This window comes from Dipodomys merriami, unplaced genomic scaffold, assembly GCF_024711535.1.
Source record: "Dipodomys merriami isolate MVZ:Mamm:240054 unplaced genomic scaffold, mDipMer1.0.p SCAF_9, whole genome shotgun sequence".
Classification (NCBI taxonomy): domain Eukaryota; kingdom Metazoa; phylum Chordata; class Mammalia; order Rodentia; family Heteromyidae; genus Dipodomys; species Dipodomys merriami.
In genome coordinates this window covers 30,313,363-30,337,829 of record NW_027206512.1, presented here as the reverse complement: position 1 = coordinate 30,337,829, position 24,467 = coordinate 30,313,363, and the positions used below count along the sequence as shown (strand labels likewise).

Below are 24,467 nucleotides of genomic sequence, written 5' to 3'. Positions count from 1 at the left end.
TCTTAGGAAATTAATTCCTGAAGCTAGGTGACCACTAGAGTAATGTCATTCACTTGGATTCATCTATTTATGCTGTATGTTAAGATAACAATTCATATTGGGGAAATATTAAATAAAAAGAAAACAAAAGAATTGGTTATTGGGCCAGGAAGGTGGCTCAGCGGTACAGTGCTTGCCTCACATGCATTAAACAGAAAAAGCCAGAAGTGGCGCTGTGGCTCAAGTAGTAGAGCTCTAACCTTGAGCTGAATAGCTCAGGGACAGCTCCCAGGCCTAGAATTAAAGCCCCATGATCAACCAAAAACAAAAAAACAAAAAATACAAAAAAGGATTGGTTAGTGATTGTATATGATGTGTCAGAGGAAGAGAAGGGTTGAAGTGACAGAGAAACTGAAAGGAAGGTGTCTTTTTATGTAGTTGATCTGCCATGATCAGTTGGATGAAGAAGAACAGAACTCTTTACTATAAGGCATATTACATCTGACATTCTTATTGGGTATGAGATATAGATGATAAATATACTTTTAAATATATAAGCGTGGAATTCATCTGTAAGGTCTGACTAGAAATTACCATTTGCTAGTGTTAATCATACAGTGGCATTGAGGGCCACTGAATTGTATACTAGACGAATTTATTAGAGAAATGAAGACAGAAAGGGAAGAAAACAAAAACAACTCAGAGCTGAGTCCTAGACACTGTAATCCTGGGAGACCAGGAGAGGAGAGAAGCCAGCAGTTGACCAAAGAATCTTGAAGGAGAGAGAGGCACGGTATCAAGAGAACTTTGTGTCCTGGAGTCACAAGTTTTTACTTGTTGGAGGAGGAAATGATTCTGTCTGCTCAATCTACTTAGAAATGCTGATTCTAAAATGTCAACCTCTGATTAATGTAAACATTTTCAAAGCTTGGCTACCATACATAATATTGAACATTTTGGCTGATTGTTTCTCTCTCTCTCTCTCTCTCTCTCTCTCTCTCTCTCTCTCTCTCTCTCTCTCTCTCTCTCTCTCTCTCTCTCTCTCTCTCTCTCTCTCTCTCTCTCTCTCTCTCTCTGTTACTAATTCAGAATTTGCTATGAACCAGAGCTACTACTTGCACCTTTGACAAATTGCAAATTGAATTATGCCAGTTTTACTGTGTTCCTTTGGTGCCCAAGACAAGAAAGATTCTGAGCTCCATTTATACTGCTAGGAAGAAATTAATGAGTATTTTCAAGTTCCTTGTTTGGCCACTTAATTGGCTGTGTGACAAAGAGCTCTCTGGTGCATGTCAAACAACTTTTCGTAGTCCTCTAATGATTTGTGCTTTGCTTGACTTGTGATACTATTCTGTGTGGCCTGTCAGGCTGGATATCCTTGTTAAAGTGGCTAGAATAAATTGGCTAGCAGTGTGCATACAATGTAGTATATTAACTAGAGCAACAGGGAGTACTTTTAGCAGTTCTTTCAAGAGATTTCCATGTTTGCCCATAAGCATCAAAGCCAACTCCAACTTTCATTTAATATAATTAAAAGGACATCTGAAAGTAGTTTGAATCACAGCAGGTTCTTGGGGTTTGGTAACCCTTTGTTAAAGCCCTGTGAACTTAATATATTTCACAGCTTGATAAATCTGCACTTGATTTGTGTCAGTAAGAGAGAAAACATAAATCTGCACTCTGCATGTTTCTGTTACCCTAAACCTATTGTTAAAAACCAATAAGATCAAAGAAAGTAAGTTCCATCTATGAAACCAGAGTCATTTTATTTAGATAAAGAGTAGTTGTTGTTACTCTTCCCTCCCATAAGTTTGTACTCATAAAAGGTGCTACAATGCAATCATTGTATCAAAGACAGTAAAATCCTGTGTGATGAAAGCAAAAGATAGCTCACAGGTATGATTTAAGGCCAAATCATGATGTTACAAGACCTCCAGTGGACAATGACAGGTTTTGATGACAGAAATCCTGCTTTGACGTGGAAAGGATGGTATTCTGGGGATCTCTGACAATTCCTCTGGCGATGTCAGAGGTCAGGCCAAGATGACTGTTTAAGAAAAATGATTTCTACCTTTTCCATTTAGTACATTTCCTATAAGTTGGCAAACATTCAGCTGCCTTTATATACATAGTTTGCAAATGCTTCAGAAACTAATTCTACTAATAGTGAGGAAAAAATACTATTCCGTTTCTAAGTAAAATGTTTTCATCCAAAACAAAAACATTTCTCCCTTCCCTTCACCAACCTGTATTCTCGTAGTTCATTTAATTTCCAGATCAAAGCCCAAACCATTACTTAATTGCCAAACTATTTGTTAAGTCTGTTCTAAGCATCATTGCTTCCTGAACAAGCATTCACCTTTGAAAAATAAAAAATACATAAAATATAACTAGATATTATTTCTGGCAAATGCAAGGGAGTACACATCAATTTACTCTGCTATTTCTTTAATAGCTTTATGATCACAGAACTAACCAAAAGGAAAAGGATATTAAAACCATCATTGCAGACTTAAAATCTGACTTTCTGAAACTATCATTAGCTTTTTGGGTACAGGTCAGAAAAGAAATGGAAGTTTTAAATGTAATTTGGGATAAAGTAGTTGCCTGATGGCTTGAAACCAACTAAATGATACTTGAGGACTACTTTCAAGAGAGTTATAATTTTTACATTTTCTCTTCCCTAAAGTATTCATTTGGTACAAACACGAATAGCAAGAATTATCTGTTTTATCTTGAAAAAAAATCTCTGATTCTCACTCACTGGAAAATTGCAAGAGAAAGGTATTTCAGGATTGGCTTGAAAACTCCATGATTCACTGGAGTCAAGGCTCCTGTGGTCTTTGCTCCATAAGACACATGGTCTTCTGTCTTCCAAATGAGAAGATGGCTACTTAAGGTTTCAATCATGCTATCATGCCAATCTCAAACAAGAAAAAGGAAAAGGGCCAGTAGCCAAATAATATGGACCCAATAATTTTTTTAGAGGTCCCACTCAGCAACTTCTGTTCTTAAACAGCTTAATCCTCCATTAGTAGCTTGGTGGCTTAGCAGTGATTCTGTGTCCAAGACAAGAATATTTGGTAAGTGGTATTTCAGATGCAATTGAATGTTTTTTTAATCATATTTAATAAAGAATGCTAAATGTTGCATCCAATTCTGACTTAATAACTTGTCATAGATGCGTTGAGGTAGAGTTACTGTGGAATCCTAAATGAAGATTATCATGTCCTTTTCATTGTTTATTAGTCATACTTGAACTGCATTTTTTCTTTATAAGTACTTTGAGTAAGTGATGTAGGCACACAAATTTAAATGAAGAAGACAGAACCTTCTTATAGCTTAGGAAGGACCATAGGGTGGATGGTTTACCAGTTTCTTTACACATTTCAAAGTTCTTCCATTAATCCAGCTTCACTATAGCAGAGTCATGTTTTAAAAATGAACATCTGGTCATGACTTTACCCTCTCAAAGGCTGCCTGCCTATTCATCCCTTTAGCCATTTCAGAAAAAAAAAAATAACAAATCCTTTTTTTGCACTACAGTGTTCAAGTGTCTCATTTGTGTTGCTAATTGCTCACACCTTTAACAGGCCCAACTTGCAGCCTTGAATGACACCTGTTCTTACATACAGCCTAAGCACTTTCAGTTCAGGTCTCTGGGCTTTTGTATCCCCAATGCCTTTCAGTTGAACTCATGGAAGATTTACTTCCCATTGTCCTACCTGCATCTCAGCAACTTTGTCTTAACTGTCAACGCCTACTTCATATGTCAATTACTCTCAAGAAGTACTCTCTTTCCCACTTAAGTCTGATGAATGCCCTCTTATGTGAACTCCTGGAACACTCTCAGCTTTCTTCTATGGCAGCAATTATCAAGCTATATTTTAATATCTCCCCACTTTTCTGTCACTGACTGCCTGGAAAGAACAGTGCCACTTTATTTCTATATCCTCAGCACCTTCAGAATTGTACTTAGCATTCATTATGTGATATTTAAATATTTACTGTTTAATTGAAGCCATATTTTCAATTGACTTCTGATATGTCCAAGGTAGCAGAAATATCTTAACACTTATGGACACTCGCTATTATGTAAACCTTGTCTCTCATTAACTCTCGTTTGTTTTTCAAGGACTTCATTTATTTCCTTTAGGTATTAGAATTAAGTTTGTTTAATTATTCAGTCTCAAATTCACCTCGTTGTGAATTAGTCCTTCACCGAAATAGCACTTGTCAAAGTCATTAATGACTTCATGCTGCTAAACAGATTGAAAATGACCTGTCTTACCTGGCCAGCCAGAAGCATGTAACATAGTTGATTACTCTTCTTCATTGATCTACTCACATAGACAATAAGCTAGGCTTTTGTCCCATCAAATGCTTGTTTGTGCTCTCCCTTTCTGGTTCTCAAAATCATTAATGTTGGAGTGCCTCTAGCACAATACATAATATTCTTCTCTCACTAAGGCATTCACGTGGTGATCCATTGATTTAAATGTAAACCACTCATTACTCATTGTATAATAGGCACTTTAGTCCTTCCATGTCCATAACTGAAATTTTGGCCTTCATTTGGAAACCTTTTTGAAATACAGCTCAATAACTATGGCTCAGTCACACCTCAACTGCTCTGCCATCTCACTCCAGATATAAGCCATTTATTTATTTGTTGGTCCTGGTGCTTGAACTCAGGGCCTGAATGCTGTCCCTGAGGTTCTTTTGCGTAAGGTTAGCACTCTACCTTGCACATGCTGAGGATATGCTCTACTAGTGAGATATCCCCCCCACCTCTAATATTAAAACAGATGGAAATATTTCTTTGACTTCTGTGATATCATACCTTGAACCACAGCACCACTTCTGTTGTTGTTGTTTTTCTGAGGAGTTTATTGGAGATAAAAGTTTCATGGACTTTTCTGCCCAGGCTGGCTTCAAACCACAAGCTTCAGATTTCAGTCTCCTGAGTAGCTAGGGTTACAAGTATGAGCCACCAGCACCTGGCAAGTCATTACATTTTGAAGACATGCTTTCCTGGTTTGACTGTAAATTGCTCATTCTGGTTTACTTCAGATAGTTACATGGTTGGACTCCTTCAACTCTGTTTTGTTTTAAATTATTGCCTTTTCAATGGAGCCTACCTGAACCATCCTGTTTAAATCAAAAGCCAGAACCAAAGAAGGAGGCTACAATGCTTGATAAGAAATGTATTCGTTATCTTGCCCATGGAATTGTAACCCCTCTGTACAGTATGTTCACAATAAATTTTTTTTTCTTCTTATGCTTTTCTTTTTTAAATTTTTTTATTTTTTTTTATTTTATTTGTGAACATACTGTACAGAGGGGTTACAATTACATGGGCAGGATAATGCGTACATTTCTTACCAAGCATTGCAGCCTCCTCCTTTTGTTTACCCTTCACGTCCCTTCCCAGCCTCCCCCCTCCCCCCACAATAAAATTTTTTTTAAAAAATTAACTTAAAAAAATCAAAAGCCACCCTCTACTCCAAACTGCACTCTCGATTCCCCCCATCCAGACCTATTTTCTTTTTACTTTGACTACAACTTCATATCTTCTTCTAACATTATATATTTTATTTGATTCCATTGCCAGAACATTCAGTTCTAGCATTTTTCTCTTCTACATTGAGATGTAGATCAAGTATCTAGAGTAACGTTGCTTTATATTAAATACTCAGGAATATTTAATATTTGTCAAATGAATAAATCTGCTTTGCAATAATGATATATGAACCATATGATTTCTCCAGAGCAGTGTCTCTGTGGTATAGTAATAATAATCATTATTATTAGTTTGGTTTATTACTCTTCCACCATTTATGGAATTAGAGAGTTAGGAAAGGAAACTAGAATCATCTTTACAAGTTCAAGGAAAAGGGGTTTTTGCATACTTTCATGATATAAATATATTTTAGTTTTGGGGATTGAAGCCAGGGCCTTGTATGTACTGAGGACATCCTTTACCAGAAAGATACCTCTTCCCATCTCCAATATTAAAATTGGCGGAAACCTTTCTTTGACTTCCAATTAGTATCTTTCTCAATGTCACTATTGACTATTCTTCCCTCTTTTGTCTCTCTATTGCTAGTTGTTTGCTGCCACCATTTATTATCCATCTACTCAGTGTTGTGGGTAATGTAGATACACTATTTTCTTAAATAAATCAACTTCGATTCACATTGCCTAAACTCTCTTTCAAAAACAGATTCCTTGTGCAGGCTGCTGTGGGTTTGTTTTTATAAATGCTTAGATGTCATTAGATGCTTTGTGTTCAAGATAGGCAAATCTGAGTTTATTATATTCTCAACACACACACACACACACACACACACACACACACACACACACACACACACACACACACACACAAATTTTCCTCTTTATTCTCATTTCCAGGACATGCCTCCTCATTACCCACCAAATTCTGATCATTGCAGTTCCTTTTTTTCCTCACCACTGACTTTAAGTAATCAACAAATCATTTTAACTATCTTTGGAATCTGCTTTAAGTCATCACAGGAGTCAAAGTTCATGGCTTTGAACTCTGACTCTATCTCATATCAGTTAATTAGTTTTTAGTAAGTTAGTTCTCTGAGTATGTTTGCTTTGGATCAGGCAATTTAATGAGTCCTTGTGAAAACTCAGGTAATTTAATATGATGCATTTATATCAGACTCCAGACTATATTCAACTACTCAACAAATATTAACTATTATAATGCACATGATTCCAGATTCCAACACATTAAACTTTTTCAGTGGCTTCTTGTTGCTTAGAAGAATATTTGCAAAACCTTAGAGAGTGTGCAAGACTTTTTGGAATCAAGCTTTTGCTCACCAATGTTGTCACTGAATCTATGTACTCCTTCCAAGTGCTGATTTTCTTTTTTTTAATATATATATTTTTATTATAAAGATACTGTACAAAGGAATTACAGTTACATGAGTAAGGTAATGAGTACATTTTCTATCCAGCATTGTTACCCCTCCTTTGTTTTTCCATTACCATCCCTCCCCTCCCCAATCCCTCCACAAACTTGTAAGGTTCGTTTTCATCATAGTGTCTTGTACATCTCATTGTTACAATGGGTCAACCTGAATCCTTGTTTCAGTGCTTATTTTCTTTTACCTTTGTACCTTTAAAGACATTTTGCACATCTTTCCTCTTTAATCAATGTTGAATTTCATCTTGGAATTTGCCTCTTTTATCAAGCCATTCTAATACCAACCTTGAATGTTATTTCCATTATCATAATAATTGTCATATTGGATTTTAATTACTTGTTTAATTGTCTAGCCTCACTGTACATAGCAAGACATGTAGAGAAGGAACAACGTCATTCTTATCACATCACATTTTGACTGCCACATTGGGGGGACTCAATATTGCATCATCAAGAATGTTGGGTGGCGGGCTGGGAAGGTGGCTCAGGGGTAGAGCGCTTGCCTTGCATGCCTGAGGCCCTGGGTTCGATTCCTCAGCACCACATAAGCAAAAAGAAAAAAGCCAGAAGTGGTGCTGTGGCTCAAGTGGTAGAGCGCTAGCCTTGAGCTGAAGAGCTGAGGGACAGCGCCCAGGCCCAGAGTTCAGGCCCCACGACCGGATAAAAAAAAAAAAAAAATTTAAAAAAAAAAAAAAAAAAAAAAAAAAGAATGTTGGGTGGCATCCCTAGTTTCCCTTAATTGTGGAATACAGATTTGTTTTTTAAAAGTGTTAAGTCATTTTATTCTAAACAAAACTACATTTTTAAAAAGCAATACATCAAAATACAGCTTGCAATTAAAAAGCAATATTTTGGTTTTTTACTCAACAACAGATCTCTTAAAGAGTCAGACTTTTCTACAAGATTTTAATTTCATCTTGTTTTGTTAAAGGTCCTTATTACTATATTATGGCCAGTTGTGCTTTACAATCTAACTTTAATGAAGACTTGAAAATGCCAATACCTCACTGTAATAAAAGTGAGTTCAGAGATTAGTAATTTTTATTGGCTTTATAATATTAAATGACAGTTGTTATAAAACAAATCTTAGGTTTATTGATCAGATGTGTAAATATCAGTCACTCAACTTGACTTCTAATTTTAAAACACCTTCAATTTATCAACTGTTTTGAAGACTTTTTGAACATTTGACCTTTAAAATTTTGATCTGAATCAATATCTAAATCCAGATTGGAGTAAAATGTGCCCTATTCAGTAATGGTTTTAAATTTTACTCTGTTTTATTTTATTCTTAAGTGATAAACAATATATACAAATAAATAAATAAAGGATAAAGGAAATTATACTTTTATCTCTTTAAATTATAAATTATATAAACTATTTGTATGTGAAGGTAAACATACATGGTCAAATGTCCTTAACAACGTAGTCATACTTAGCTGATTCATTCTTTAGCTTATTTCATTCTTCTGTGAAAACCATACCATACACACTAGGTCATATAATGGTATGTGTCTGGGTAATATATATATATGGTCTAATCTGACAAAAACATGGCATATAACATATATGTTGTCAGAAGGTAAGAAATGAAAGCACAATAAACATTTCTATTTCATATATGCTATGGGATTTAACTCTAGTTTGTGTTGATTTTTCTTCCTTGGAACATATACCAATTAAAGGAACACTGCATATTTTCTCTTATAGCCCAGTTAACATTTTAGCAAGACTTTGTGTCAACAACAACAACAACAAAAACAGTAGCAACAACAAATCCAAACCAAACAAATATATTTCATTAAATTTCAGTGAAAATAAAATTTGGTTTACTTTACTATACAATAACTTCTCAAAAATATTTTCATTTTGCATAGCAAATTTTACTATAAAAGCATAGAGCCCTGCTTTCCTTCCCCTTAGTTCTAGTAGTAATGTTACTTCCTTCTAACTCAAGGTACATTTCTAGCAAACCATATTCATAGTTGAATACTTCATCTCTTCATGAGACTTTCTGAGAGACAGGTCATATCAGAAAGTTCTAAAAATAAACTCATATGCTTTGAGTTATTGTACATAAGGACATTAATGATTTATAAGTAAACTATCCTTACATAATGAAAATGAATGAGTATCTCCAAATGAATCAAGATATCAGTTTTACTCCAGAAAAATACAAAATTTTGGTTTTATACTATTTTGTTAAATGTTTCTTTGTGAAAATGTCTAGTGAGAAAACCAAATAAAAATATAGATAAATCTCTTAAAGTTGAATAAGCACTAAAAGAGGTTCTGCGATAGTATGGATATTTTTGTCTCCCTATATCCCTTATATCAAAATTCAATGCCTAATATAGTGGACTTTGGGGGTTAGGTTACTGTGGCGGTGAGAGATCACAAAAGCAAGTCCTCATGACTATGACTAGTGCCTTACAAAATATAGCTGAGAGTTCATTTCTCAAGTCTAATACAGAAGGATGCCAAGTGAGTCCTCTTTACACAACTTTCTTGGGTGCACCTTGGTTTTGAACTTTGCAGCCTCCAAAACTATGAATAATAAATTTATGTTGTGTATAAATGGCTTGCTGTAAGAGATTTCATTAGAACAGCCCACAGACACCATTTTGCTAGAGAATCTAAGAAATGAGAATATTCAAGAAGGACAAGTGTTATTTTCTTATTTGTAGCTATTACTTTGCTCTTAGACTTCCAAAACAAAGTCTTTAGAGATGTTTTCCTGTTGATATGAAATTGAAGAAGTTGTATAAATTTTCTACCACATGGCAAGTCACTCAGCACTTGTCAGACACTAATTTTGCTCCTACCTTTTAAATGAGACACACTTCCCATTTCATGAAGATTGTCTTTTCTACAGTGGTAGCTGTGGAATAGCCAGGTACATGAATGTAGGATATACTATTAAGAATGATTCATAATACAGAGAAAACAAAATAGTTCAAGGAGTAGAACAATTCTAATTCTGCTGGTTTTGGAAGACATCTTAGAGCGTGTGAGTCTTTCACAAAACTGAATAAACTCATAATTAAAAGCTTGTCTTTCAAAGAAAGTTAATGGTGGCAAAGTTATTTACCTTTACTCAAGTTAGTCTTTCCCTGAGTTATTTATTTTTGTGACTTTCAAGTGGAGGAAGAGAGGAAACAAGGTTTCATAGGTGATTATGCTTGCAGCTTGAGATTTAGTGCTCACCTGGGTAAGAAATGGCCCTGATATTCCCTATTGCTCAGTGTGTGTGTGTGTGTGTGTGTGTGTGTGTGTGTGTGTGTGTGTGCACTCATGCATACATGCATGTGCTCATGTGTATTCCTGTTAAGAAACATCAGGTTGTTTCACAAAATCTTTTTGAAATTGTTGCAAAAGGTATCATTCCAAGAATCCAAGAACACAAAGCTGTTTTACCCAAGGTGTTACTACTCAGTAGTCTTAGCAAATAAATTCTACATATTAAAATATTGTATAAAATTGTATTGTATTGTATTAAAATATTGTATATTAAAATATTGTATATTAAAATATACAAAATATTCCTATCAAGTGTCTTTAATAAATGCTATGAGTAAATCTAGTCCAAAGAATTTGTTTAATGTCTGAATTTAATGTTGTACAGAAAGATATTGGTTACCTGCTTCTTGGGTACCTCTAAATGACTTGTGAATTTTCAAAAGTTATGCTTGACTTTTTAGAAACAGTCACATAATTACAATATACTCAGCAAACTATGTAATAAGAAAGGGAATTAAACACCATTGTCTTCTCTCAAACTGAAGTATTATGAAACCAATTTTCCTAAGTAGTTTACATTTTCTTGGCTAGTTAGAAAATATAATTTGTCCTAGTACATGATAAAATTGAGTAACAGACCTATCATGCAAATTTCCACTGCTCTTCTTCAAGTTTGAGTGATTTTTTAAAAAGATAAACTATTAATATTTTAGTTGCTTGCAAAGACAGCATTGATTAAATTCACTTCTCAAAATATTTTAGTTCATATGTGTTGAAACCATCAGGTGTTTATTTTCCCCCACTTCTTGAATTGAGCCATTTTGATGAAAATAAGAATTTTTTTTTTGAAAATAAGAATTTTTATAAGAGAAATACAGAACCATTTTTTCACCTCAAATTTATATTATAATTTGAATCAGGAAAACTTGATAAAGGAAAGAGAATTGTTAAAACTTGATGTCATGTCCCAGTATCTGCTCTAAATTTGATTAAAAGCATAGTACGTCTCATTCATATATTTGAAGTCTATACAAGCTCAATTCTACATCACCAAATAAAGAGGAAATCAACCCTAATTTTGAATTAGAAAATAATTTTGTAGCAGATGTCATCATAGATGGATATACAATAAATACATAAGCAGAAGTAAATAAAAATATTCTATATCATTGAGAGTTTTTACTATTTAACTGACTTCTTTGAGCTGGCAGTAAGGACATGTCAGTACCTTTAGGAAGCCTAAATAATTTGTATTCAGAAGACAAAGCTAATTGCTGTTTCACTTGCAGAAAACAGATCAGTCTATTCATACTTTTAGTCTCTACATTTGTTCAGCCAGTATACTCTTCCTCCTCAAAACCCCAAGTCTAGTCTTTGATATTTAAGTTGTCTAATAGGTGAAATTATGAAGATTGCATCACAGAAAGGTTATTGCTTCTAGATTTAGCTCTGGGATGGCTATTTAGTACTATTAGAATTTATGCCATCAGATAAAATATGAAGATACCACTTCTACTCCCCTGGATTTTAATATCTAATGAAAGTAAAAATGCAGTTCTATTTCAGCCTCTTGTATGAGCAAGGCAGCCTTTGGCACTGATTATAATATCATCGCTGATTAACAGAAGAGTTATAGAGAAGTTAAGTGATTTACCCAATACCACATAGTAAGACATCAAGTTCAGTCCATCTGTTTCTAAATCTTATACCCTTCATTTTAACACTACAAAAGACTGTCTCCCAATCTTTGTGTTAACAGTTTCTTGTAACTTTAATTAAGCAATCATGAATACATTTTTTTAAGTAGACGAAATGAATCTTAAGTTTGAATCATCACATACTACACTTTAAGAACCATAGTTTTAGTCTCTTAACAAACTTGGAATTTATTTAAGTTTTAGTAGAACTAGAATTGAAAAATAATACCTTACTTGAGAGAATACAGTTGTTGGCAGTATATTCAAAATTTATGATTATTGGGCTGGGAAGTTGGCTCAGTGGTAGAAGCGCTTGCCTTGCAAGCCTGAGGCCCTGGGTTCGATTCCTCAGCACCACATAAGCAAAAGGAAAAAAGCCGGAAGTGGTGCTGTGGCTCAAGTGGTAGAGCGCTAGCCTTGAGCTGAAGAGCTGAGGGACAGCGCCCAGGCCCAGAGTTCAGGCCCCACGACTGGACCCAAAAAAAAAAAAATTTATGATTATTTCAGTAGTGCAGATTTTGAATTTTGGTGGATGAAAAACTAAGAAAAATTAACGAGATGCCCTTGATTCATAAATGTTAGTTGGAAGCTACATCTTTTAGAGAAAGCAGTCTAGAAATCTGTTGGAAACAGGTTTATGAGTTTATTTATTAGTTTCAAGAGTCTTTTTTTATTGTTGTTAGTAGCAGTGGTTTTTCATGAAGTCTTTTGGGTGTACTATACACAATGCTCTTTGTAAACCGAGACTTTTTTTCCCTTTTCAATTCCAGCTTATATTCCTTTGTACTGGCTAATTGCTCTGGCTAGCACCTCAAGCACTGTGTTAAAGAAAATGGTAAACATGGGCATCCTTATCTTTGTGATGATTTTAAGGAAGAAGCTTTCATATTTTTAGTACTGCATGTGATGTTAGCTGTGGGCTTTCCATATAGGGCATTTATTATGGTGAGGTAACTTCCTTCTGTTTCTAGTTTTTTTGACAGTTATCATGAAAAAGTACTCAATTGGACAAGAGGGATTTTTTTCCCCTGCATGTATCAAGTAAATCCATGTAACATGAATAATACTTTATTCTGTTATGGGAGTTTATCATATTAATTGCTTTTTTATAAGTTGGACTATCCATATATATTAGGAACAAATTATAGTTGGTTGTTCTGACTGGTCATTTTTCATGTGCCGCTGGGTTTGCTAGTATTTTTCTGATGAGGAATTATGCGTCTATGTTTATCAGGATGGTGGTCTGTGCTTATCTTTCTTTGTGGTTTCTTTATTTGGCATTTCATTTAGAGAAGTAATGTGTTTGGAAGTATTCCATCCTCTTCAGCGTTTTGGAAGAGTTTGGGAATCGGTATATATTCTTTAAATGTTTGATTGAATTTACAAGAGAAACCATCTGGTCCTAGGCTTTCCATTGTTGTGAAGTTTTTGATGATTGATTCAGTCGCTGTTAGTCTGTTCAGACCTTCTGCTTCATCATTTAGTCCTGGGCATGTTATACATAACAGTGTTGGAAAACATGATGGTGTGAACCATATTGCTATTTTTTTGTATTTCTCATCTGCATTTTTAATTAAATGAATTAAAACCAAGAGCAAAACAGCAATATTACATTATTCTCAGGAAGTGTTGCCTGAGGTAAGATTTAAAACAATATATTATTATGTAGTAACTGTTAAGATCATTATCTGCTAGAATACAAGCACCATTTCTAAGAGTCACATAATTCCAGTTGCATGTGAGACTTCTGGGGTGTTTCTAATAAGTTTCAAGGATCATCCTATTCCAGAAAGAGTACATCTTTGCACTAAAGAGGTTGATGTTTTCTGTTTGGTTTCAGATATCTAAGTTTTGGTTTATTTATTTCCTCTCTGACACACCTCTTATTTTGATTATTTTTTGCATATTTGTTGGTATTACCACTGTAGAGAACTTCCTGGAAAACAGTTTGTTTGTTTGTTTATTTATTTATCTATATATTTTTGTGGTTGTGGTGGTGGTGGTGATAGGGATCTGCAAATATCTTCGTATACCTACTAGGTCAGAACAAACAACAAACTGAATGTGTCCAGTTTTAAATTAAAAACAGATTGGTTAAAGTGTGTGTGTGTGTGTGTGTGTGTGTGTGTGTGTGTGTGTGTGTGTGTGTGTGTATTAAGGATGCAAAGTATACAAGTTGTGAGTAGGATTTCTTTCCTTAAAAGTCCAGTGATATGAGTTTTTGGCCAGAACTTGGACTAGCTGCAAAAATATGAAGAAACACAACTTTTTGTCAAAAGGCAAATTAGTTTTAGAACTTGGTGTTAATTGGCAGCCAAGGTATTTCATGATGAGGCTGAATTGTTAATAGTTGTTACTTGGTAATCATGAAAACACCAGGCAGAAAGATACACAGCCATCTAAAGGTTATGATTCTCATCTCACCCAGTCACTTTGCTAGTTGTGTCCAAAGCAAGAACTCTGCTGCAGAACACTTAGGCAATGCCTAGAAATAGTGTCTGTGTTTGGCTGTTTATTCATCTTTATTTCTGGATTGGAGACATACTTCATAATGAATGGGTTCAGGGACAATAACGTTCAAACTGCAGGTGTTGTATTTTTCTATTTTGCCATTTTCTATGTTTGAATGAAACCCAAGACCTTATTGGGAGAGCCGTTTCTTCTTTGTAACCTACAACATAAAGCAAACCGCAGGAAATATATATATGTTGTAGCTACAGAGATTATTCCTTTGGATGAAGGAATGAGAAATATGGTGTTCTGTCTCTCTGTGTGGATGTACCTACTGCTGATTTCCTAAAGAAAAAAAAAAACACCTGAGGGCCATACATAATGAAGTCCAACTGTTTATACCATCCCTGTAAACAGTATAAAGAAGGTTTCTCTTCACATAAGACATATCCCAGCCCCCGAGAGTATGTCTACTTTGATATTGTCCTCATTCTGACATTTGACTAGCTAGCTTAAAAAAAAAAGACAAGAAAATGTAAAAATGTGTTTGGTCAGTGAATCCTCAACCCAGGCAATAAATTCTTATACTGTCTAGTCTTCATTCTCTGCTATGGTCAGCATCTAGTTTTATGGTGATGTGCAGAAAAAAAACTCACAACACTTTCTGTGAGTGATGTGACAAACTGTTGGAATAAATTACTTGTCACTAGCCAAATAACTTAATTATGTGGTCATAGTCTTATTGAGGACATGCTATTGATTTCAAGAAGCAAGCATGTTTCTATTTGTTGTCCTTCAAAATAGACAAAAAAATACCTCACATTTTTCCTGTTGCCTTGCAAAGACTCAGCTAAGGTTTTACCAAAAAAAGAATGTTTCTAATACAGCATGTCACAGGGGAAGCTGGGACAATAGTGAACTTATGCACACTGCTGTTCCTTGCTTACTGGGAAACATGTACATCTGGATTTATGACAGCTATTTGGGCTCACTAGAGACCTCTGTTATTCTGTTCATCCTCTTGTAGGCGATGGTAGAGACAGTTAACAACCTCCTTCAGCCACAAGCACTGAATGCTTGGAAAGATTTGACTACAAGTGACCAACTTCGTGCAGCTACCATGTTGCTTGACACGGTGGAGGAGAGTGCTTTTGTGCTGGCTGATAACCTTTTGAAGACTGATATTGTCAGAGAGAACACAGACAATATTCGTAAGTAGCTTTTGGGGTATAAAGCTGCAGAGACCTTTGTAGAACAGAAAGAGTAATGAAAAGGTTTATCTGGTGCCTGTTTCAATGGACTTAAAGTTATTCCCTTTCTCCGATTATGAACACATCACCTTTAGGCTTTACAGGATCAAAATTATCCATGGATGTTTGGGGCATCCCAATATTTTGATGTGTCACCCTGAGATCACTTACAGTGAGATTATTTCATTTTTAGAATCTTCATGTAAGCATATATTTATGTCTGTTTTAGGTCATTATATATTCTAGCCTCCCAATGCAGGGATTATATGTATTTTCAGTGTACTTAAATTATAACTATAAAATAAATCATTTGACTGGAAATGACAAAAAATGTTTGATAATTTCATTATTTTGCTTATGAAAATTATAAATGTTTTTACTGTGGTTTAGGATGGAACTGATAGTGTTACTTGAGGGAACGATAAAATTCTTTTCAAATTTATTATATTTGAAATTAAATTAGTAGTGAGAAGATAGTGAAGATCCAGACTACAAAAGAATTTTTTTATTCAATTCATAAAACACTGAAAATTAACATTAAAATTAACCTTACAATTAGTGTCACAATTAATTTAAGACAAAATAAGGATTTGGACTTAAATTTTAGACTTTATTGATACACTTATAAAACACAATTTTGCTTTATTTACTTGTTTTATTTATTCAGTTATTTATTTACTTTATTAATTTTTGTGATAGTGGTAGGCCATGCAAACGATACACAGAGAAGTTGTACCACTGAAACACATGCTCAGCCAGTTGTGTTATATTTTAAAAACTAAAAAATTAAATACTAAGTATATGCTAAAATTCAGCTTAAGAGAACAAAACTTACAATGTTCTGAGTTGAGAAATGTTTCAGTGATTCGTGAAGTTACTCTATAATAATTTTGGCATATTTCTCCATGAACACTGCTATCTTTTTACTATGAAAAGAGTTGGAAGTGGCAAGGCTGAGCACAGAAGGAAACCTAGAAGACTTGAAATTTCCAGAAAACATGGGCCATGGAAGCACCATCCAGCTTTCTGCAAATACACTGAAGCAAAATGGACGAAATGGTAAGCGAGAGTTTACTTTTCATGCTTGATGGCACTGACCTTGCATCAGCTCAGTGCTTCATGGCATGGAGTCCTAGATCCACCCAATATGAGTTCTGTCTCCTGGACTCTGTCTATATTGCTGTTTTCTCCTCCTTTTCTTGGTCTTCATATCTACTTTATCATCAATATTGCAGTAATATTTATTCTATACTCTTCTGTCTGATAGACTGGGAAACTGTTTCATGGCTTTCCAATTGTCAGAAACTCAAAATTTAACAAAATTAGGGAAACTATAACACCAAACCCCATATGACCCAATCTTCTTTTCCCCAAAAGAGTTATTTGACATTGCCATTGCAGATTCATCTCATAAAATTTTTAATATAAATTTTACTTGCAATATAAAAGTATTTAAATGCTGCACATTCTTTTTTTTCCCTTCAATACCTTTTATGGAGAGCGTAAGTGCTTTACAAAACTTAGTAAAATTTAAACACAAGGAGGGCTGAGAAGGTGGCTCAGTGGTAGAGTGCTTCCCTTGCATGCATGAGGCCCTTGGTTCCATTCATCGGCACCACATAAGCAAAAAGAAAAAAGCTGGAAGTGGCGCTGTGGCTCAAGTGGTAGAGCGCTAGCCTTGAGCTGAAGAGCTGAGCAACAGTGCCCAAGCCCTGGGTTCAGGCCCCACGACCAGATCAAAAAAAAAAAATTAAATGCAAGGAAATATAAGGACTAGGCTAGATAGATAAATAGAAGACAGAGAGATAGAGATTTCAATTTAGTGCAAGAATGAAATTCAATAACTAATATTATAGAGAAAGTTTGTCCCAAGATTTATATAATCTTTTTCCAAGCCAATGAGAACTTTGAGTCCCATAGATGATAAGAAGATGACCTCAGGCTGATGTCAACTCAACTCTAAGTTGATGTCTCATATTGTTGGAAGAGTAGTCTTAAACAAAGAACATTCTGGTAAATATTAGCAAGAAGAATAAATTAGATTTCTTAATAATGGCCATTCTAACTGGGGTGAGGTAGAATCTTGATGTTATTTTGATTTGCATTTCTTTTATGGCCAGAGATATTGAGCATTTCTTAATGTGTTTATTGGCCATTCTTATTTCCTCTTCAGAGAAATCTCTCTTTATGTCTTTAGCCCACTTATTAATAATGGGGTGGTTGTTTCTTTGAGGATTTGTTTTGGGGGGGATTTAGTTAGGTGGTTCTAAGTATATTTTAGATATGAGGCCTTGTCTGAACAGATGCTAGAGGGGATGTGGTCAAAGAGAACACTATTACACTGTTGGTGAGAGTGTAAACTTGTTCAGTCATCCTGGAAAGCCATGTGGAAGTTCCTCAAAAGACTAAACATAGAGCTCCCCCATGACCCAGGAATCCCACTTCTGGGCATTTACCCAAATGAACACAAGGCCATACTAAAGCTACCAGCACAACATCTATTGCAGCATTATTTAATATAGCTAAGAGATGGAGCCAACCCAGATGCCCCTCAGTAGAAGATGGATCAAGAAAATGTGGTATATATATATAGGCATCTCCCCATTCATAAGCAACTGGGAAGACTTGGAAAAAAATCACATTAAGTGAAGTGAGCCAGACCCAAAGAAACATAGGCTTCATGTTTTCCCTCATTTATAATAATTAGTAGAGGGGCTGGGAAGGTGGCTCAGTGGTAGAGCACTTGCCTTGCATGCATGAGGCCCTGGGTTCGATTCCTCAGCACCACATAAGCAAAAAGAAAAAAAGCCAGAAGTGGCGCTGTGGCTCAAGTGGTAGAGCACTAGCCTTGAGCTGAAGAGCTGAGGGATAGCACCCAGGCCCAAAGTTCAGGCCCCACGACCAGACCCAAAAAAAAAAAAAATTAGTAGTAGAATAATTAGTCTAGGATCGTCCTAGCAGATGAGCAGAATAGCTCAATAGCTATGTACATATGAACATATAAAAGATGATGTTAAGCGAAATGAACTCCAAGACATGGAAACATGAGGTTCTTCTTTGTTGTTGTTTTAATGTACTGTGTGATTTCTTTTTTTCTTTTGTGTTATTTTTTTTCTTTTCTATGGTTCATCACCTGTTGTCACTGTATTTGATTTTTGTACTCTGGGTATTGTACATATGTTTATCTGAATTAGAAAGGGAAAGGAACAACAAAATAGTGAGACAAAGGACAAAGGTTGAACCAATACAACAGCGATACTCACAAGACAATATATTGGAAATGAACTTTATAACTTGAGAGGGGTGGAGGCAGGGAAAGTAGGAGAAAAATGAGGAAGGGAGTAATAAGTTTGACAAGAAAAGTATTCACACTACCTTCTGTATGTAACTGTAACCCTTCTGTATATTTCCTTGAGAATAAAATTAAATTAAAAAAAAGAAAATATATTACATTTTTCTGTCATCAGAATAATATGCTTTGTAAGCATTAACAGACTTGTAAGACTGAGCTTAGAAGCCATTATTATGCTAATTGGACTAAAGAAATACTTGAGACTGCAGTAATTGTATATAGCCAAATTAGATTACTGTGTTAGTTCACTAACTGGTTTCTCTGCTTCTGGTACTGTCCTGGGAAAGTATTGCTGTTAAAAAACGATCTTTCCTAAAACAGAGTCACCTCAAGTAACTGAGAAAGCTATCACATGGCTTGACAAAGCTTGCCTTGATCTACTGCCTGGCCTCATCTGTTATACTTCACATCTGTCCTCAGCATGGTCTCTGTGATCCAAGTCAACTAATTTAATTCTGTTCCTTATGAACACCACACATTTTCTGACATCAGGAATTTTTCACTTTCTTTTCTTTCTTCTTGAAACACAACTTTTGTGTTTCTTTGCATCTTAGCCTCTAATACTGATTACTTGAAATATATTCTACTCTTTGTAGGGAAAGACTGTCCCTTTTTCTGTAATACAGACTGCTTTTTCTCAGTTACTGTTTTTGTGTCAGCCATGTTTACACCAATGCTTCTACAGAGTATTCATGCCATTCTAAGAAAGTATGCTATTACATGTGAAAAATCTGCCTGTTTATTGTCTGACCCTCTCACTACGCAGTATATTCCATGAAAGCAGAGCCTTTGTCTAATGTGTTTGATAATACAACCCTAGTGTTTTACACACAGCCATGTAATCATAAGTATTATATTAAATATATATGTGACTGTATGGGTGCAAAGCTAGGGATCGTCATAAGTCAGATTAATTTCAGAATGAAGAAGCTGAAACAATTATATGTGACTAAATGCATTGAGAAATGGCAACATGACACCCACCCATAAGTAGAAATTGCTGTGAATTAATAGCTGGCTATAAGACAAGTAAAAGAAAAGCAAATAATATCAATAAGAAAAATATATGGACATCATTAAGTTTAACCTTCCAAAAAATCAGGATTGTTTATGCTAAATGTAGAAAAAAAACTAAAATGAATCCTCTGTTGTAATAGATTAAATATTTAACAAGTTTCTACTACTTACTTAGAGCTATTTTAATGGATAGAGATTAGCAAGAAAGCCTTCTTCCTTCTGTTTCCATAATCTCTTTGCTGAACTACTGAGAAGAATATGTATGCCAATGAATATCAGGCATATATATATATATATATATATATATATAAAATTTACTCATGTAAAATAGTCATTATGTGTTTAATTTTCCAAGATTTTCCAAGGATATTTCCAAATACTTGGAATGAGTTCTAATTGCTCTCAATTTTTTTTGGGGGGGGGGCGGGGTCCGGTCATGGGACCTGAATTCTGGGCTTGGGCGCTGTCCCTCATCTCTTCAGCTCAAGGCTAGCACTCTACCACTTGAGCCACAGCGCCATTCTGGCTTTTTTCTTTTTGCTTATGTGGTGCTTAGGAATCGAACCCAGGGCCTCAGGCATGCAAGGCAAGCGCTCTACCACTGAGCCACCTTCCCAGCCCCTTGCTCTCAATTTTTTAACCAATATTTTTATTGGTCCATATTTAATTTCACAGACACTAGTGGATGTGAAATGTTATCTCAATGTTTTTCATGTTTTATTTCTTTAATTACTACTGAATTGATTGTTTTTCATACATTTAATCATCTTTCATTTACCTTTTTCCCTAAGGTATGTACATTTGTACATTTACAATTTGTACAATTACAATTCTTTAATGTTACTTATTTTTTTAAAAAATTGTGAGTTGGCATAAATACTTTATATTCATGAGTCCTAGTTTTTTAATTTCCCCATAGTTTGTGGAGGTTTTTGTTGTGTTTTAGATTTTGTTGTTGTTGTTGATGGTTGTGGTAGTAGTAGTAGTGGTGGTTGGATTCTGTTGTTACTGTGTAGCTCAAGCCGACTGAGAACTCTTGATTGGTTTGCCTCAGCTCCTATCGTGCTGGGATTACAATTAAGCACACTCATGTATAGCTTTTTGTTTGTATTGCTTTATTTACAAATTTATTGTTGGGAATCAAATGCTGAGGCTTATGCATGCTAGGTAAATTCCCTAACACTCCTAGCTTAAATTCAACTTTTCAATTTTGCCAGTATAGTTCCAGATTTGATGTTTAGGGCTCTGATTCATCTTTTAATCAGTTGAGAGTACAGACTGACTGAGATAGGAATAGAGATTTGGGATAAAAATACTTAAATGTACTTATTTCAGCAGATTTGACTCTCCTTTCCTGGCCAATGACTTGGCAGTTTGGTTTCCTGCAAAGAAATGCTTGATTTTGTGTGTGAGTGCATATGTATTCCTTAACTTGATTGCCATCTAATTGGAACTACTAATTTAAGGAGACTGTACAAATGAACCAGAACATTTTCTCAACTTATGATCCATATTTGCATTCATTTTAGGAGAGATCAGAGTAGCCTTTGTCTTATATAACAACTTGGGTCCTTATTTGTCCACGGAGAATGCCAGTATGAAGTTGGGAATGGAAGCTATGTCCACGAATCATTCTGTCATCGTCAATTCCCCTGTTATTACAGCAGCAATAAACAAAGAGTTCAGTAATAAAGTTTATTTGGCTGATCCTGTGGTGTTTACAGTTAAACATATCAAGGTAAGAAAATAGCATGTAAGTTTAATTGCCCACATTATCCATATTCATTTTAACATGAGTATTACATGTATAAACTTTCTTTTGTGCTGATATAGAGAAAGTCATTATCTATAAACTGTAGTATGATTTTCTTATATATAAGTAGATTTGAGTTATTTTGTGTGAAAAGCAGATAAGAAGTAGATATCTGTATGAGAATATGAAGTTAGTTTTCTGTAAACAGTTACATTGTATGATACACATTACCTACTGTAATACTGGATACCTTACATATATACAATGCAACTTACTATTTTTAAAAATAGCTGGAACTGATAGCTCCTTCCTGTAATCCCAACTACTAAGGAGGTAGAGATTCTGAGGGCAAAGATTGAAACAAGCCTAGGCACAATAGTCTTTGAGCCTCTTTTATTTACTTAACCAGAAATAAGCTGGAAGTGGCGGAGTGGCTTAAGGGATATGTGCAGTACTTTCCTTGAGTAAAATCCAAGGGAGAGTTTAACCCCAGTACTGGCAAAGGAGTTAGCAATATATTCAATAGAACTTGAGGCAGGTTCATATATTACAAGACATCTTGTCTGCTTGAAGTGATGTTTTTCAAATGTTATTTTTCTAACAACTAATTTAGTTATATTGAAATATAAATTAGCTGATGTGATTCTGAAATTCTCCTTCAGTATTAACAATTGTATAACCCAGTAAAGTCACTTCTAAACAGATAGAACAAAGCATAGATTCAATTTTGCATAGAATTTATGAGGTCTCCTTAGTACAAAAAGATTCATAGATACCTCCACAAGAATTGGAACAGTTAGAGGTTGGATTATGTGTAAAAATGCTTTCCTAAATTACCTGATCATAAAATAGTTATTGCCTTTATTGATTTTTTTTATCACTGTAGCAGTCAGAAGAAAATTTCAACCCTAACTGTTCATTTTGGAGCTATTCCAAGCGCACAATGACAGGTTACTGGTCAACACAAGGCTGTCGGCTCCTGACAACAAATAAGACGCATACTACATGCTCCTGTAATCACCTAACCAATTTTGCAGTACTTATGGCACATGTGGAAGTTAAGGTAAGATATGTGTTATGCAATAAAAACGCATTACCTTGTAACTAAGTCTCTAATGGTAGATAGTCCGTTTTAACTCTATAAGACAGTCTCACCTCAATATTTTTCCACTTTCATACTAATTCTACCCAGAGACACTTCAGCATTCTAAGCTCTATCCCACTGGATGATTCAAAGAACAGCTTCTTTCTGTTCCTATTGTGAATATAGTTCATAAGGCTGAAGTTTGCTTCCATTTCTCCTAGCCTCTCTGATTTCATTATACATTGGTACCAGATTATAAACTCATGAATCATGTCAAAAAGACTCCAGGTCCAAAAACCTATTGGGTTAGGCTAAGAAGCTGAGATCGACTAAAGCAAACATGAAAGATTAGAGTGTATGGTTAAAATGACTCTTGGAGAGACAATAATAAATACAATGTAAAGAGTATGGTAATGTAGAGGGCTTAGCAAACTAACACAGTAGAAATAGCACTTCCAACTGAAGAACATTATTCTAAGGAAAAATTCAGATGATGAAAAGCTTCTACAGTTAGATTCACTTTTTTCTGGTATGATGGGCTTTTATATTATGGACAGTAGAAAGATGGAGACTGTAGGTTTGCAATGGAAAAAAAAAAGATTGACAGGGTTCTCAGATACTAGGTGACATGGGAGACCTGTGAAAGGTAGAGATGCAAGGTATTCCTGGTCTAGAAGCCCTAGGCAGGCAAGTGTGAGAGACTTTTGAATTTTTTTCTACGCAAGATACTTCAAGAATAACCAAGAGGGCCTGGGAAGGTGGTTCAGTGGTAGAGTGCTTATCTTGCGTGCATGAGTCCCTGGGTTTGATTCTTTAGCACCGCATAAGCAGGAAAAGCCAAAGTGGCACTGTGGCTCCAGTGGTAGAGTGCTAACCTTGAGCTGAAGAGCTGAGGGACAGCGCCCAGGCCAGGAGTTCAGGCCCCATGACCGACAAAAAAAAAAAACAAAAACAAAAACAAAAATCAACCAACCAACCAACCAACAAAAAGAATAACCAAGAATGTTAATACCATGTAATAATAGGTCAGGAACCAGAGCTATCTGGGGTCCACATGTTGAGTCAAACTGATAATTATAGTTGGAGGAAAGCTAAATTTCAGAAATTATGTGACATAAAGTAGGCTATTGTCTAAGTTTTCAAACAATGTATCTATAAAAAACCATTCTAAAAAGTCAAGAATAAAATAAAATGACACTTAAAACCTTAAACTTTAGCTTCATCTTAAACATTTTTTATAAATTATGTATAATATATTTTAAAATCATTAGTCCCACACAATTTATACAAGATTATTTGTCTTCATAAATATTGGTGGTTTTATTTCAGGGTAAAATTCTCTTAACATCAACATTTTCATAGTATGTTTCATTAAAATACCTCTGCCATCATCATTTGATGTACTTTGTGTGTTAGAAAGAAAATGAACACTAGTGTAGCTTTGTCACTTGTCGGACTTTATCCCTAACTGAACTTTTTCATTATATCAATAATATTTTGCTGTTTAACTTTAATAATTGGTAAGCGATAGGGTAAAGGCAATTGTCTCTTTAAGTTGAATAAAATATGAAATCACATGTATTTGCAACTGTACTGTTCAGTTCAGCGTATCCTTGTTAGTATGTGAAGTTCATAGTTTTTCTGAGATGAGACAGAAACAAATATTACAATTAGATGGTG

At 34.9% G+C, this 24,467-nt stretch overlaps 1 protein-coding gene across 25 annotated transcripts in view; it reads left to right on the top strand.

Moving 5' to 3' along the window:
* Positions 1-24,467, top strand: part of Adgrl3 (adhesion G protein-coupled receptor L3) — a 735,816-nt gene that overhangs the window by 588,164 nt on the left and 123,185 nt on the right. For all 25 annotated transcript variants that reach the window (XR_011369974.1, XM_070012589.1, XM_070012578.1 and 22 more), the window contains 4 exons: positions 15,359-15,542; positions 16,518-16,640; positions 21,480-21,688; positions 22,590-22,766. Coding sequence is in view for 24 of the 25 variants with exons in the window: in XM_070012589.1 (XP_069868690.1) it covers positions 15,359-15,542; positions 16,518-16,640; positions 21,480-21,688; positions 22,590-22,766 (693 nt within the window). In the remaining variant the exon portion in view is untranslated. The remainder of the gene's footprint in view (positions 1-15,358; positions 15,543-16,517; positions 16,641-21,479; positions 21,689-22,589; positions 22,767-24,467) is intronic.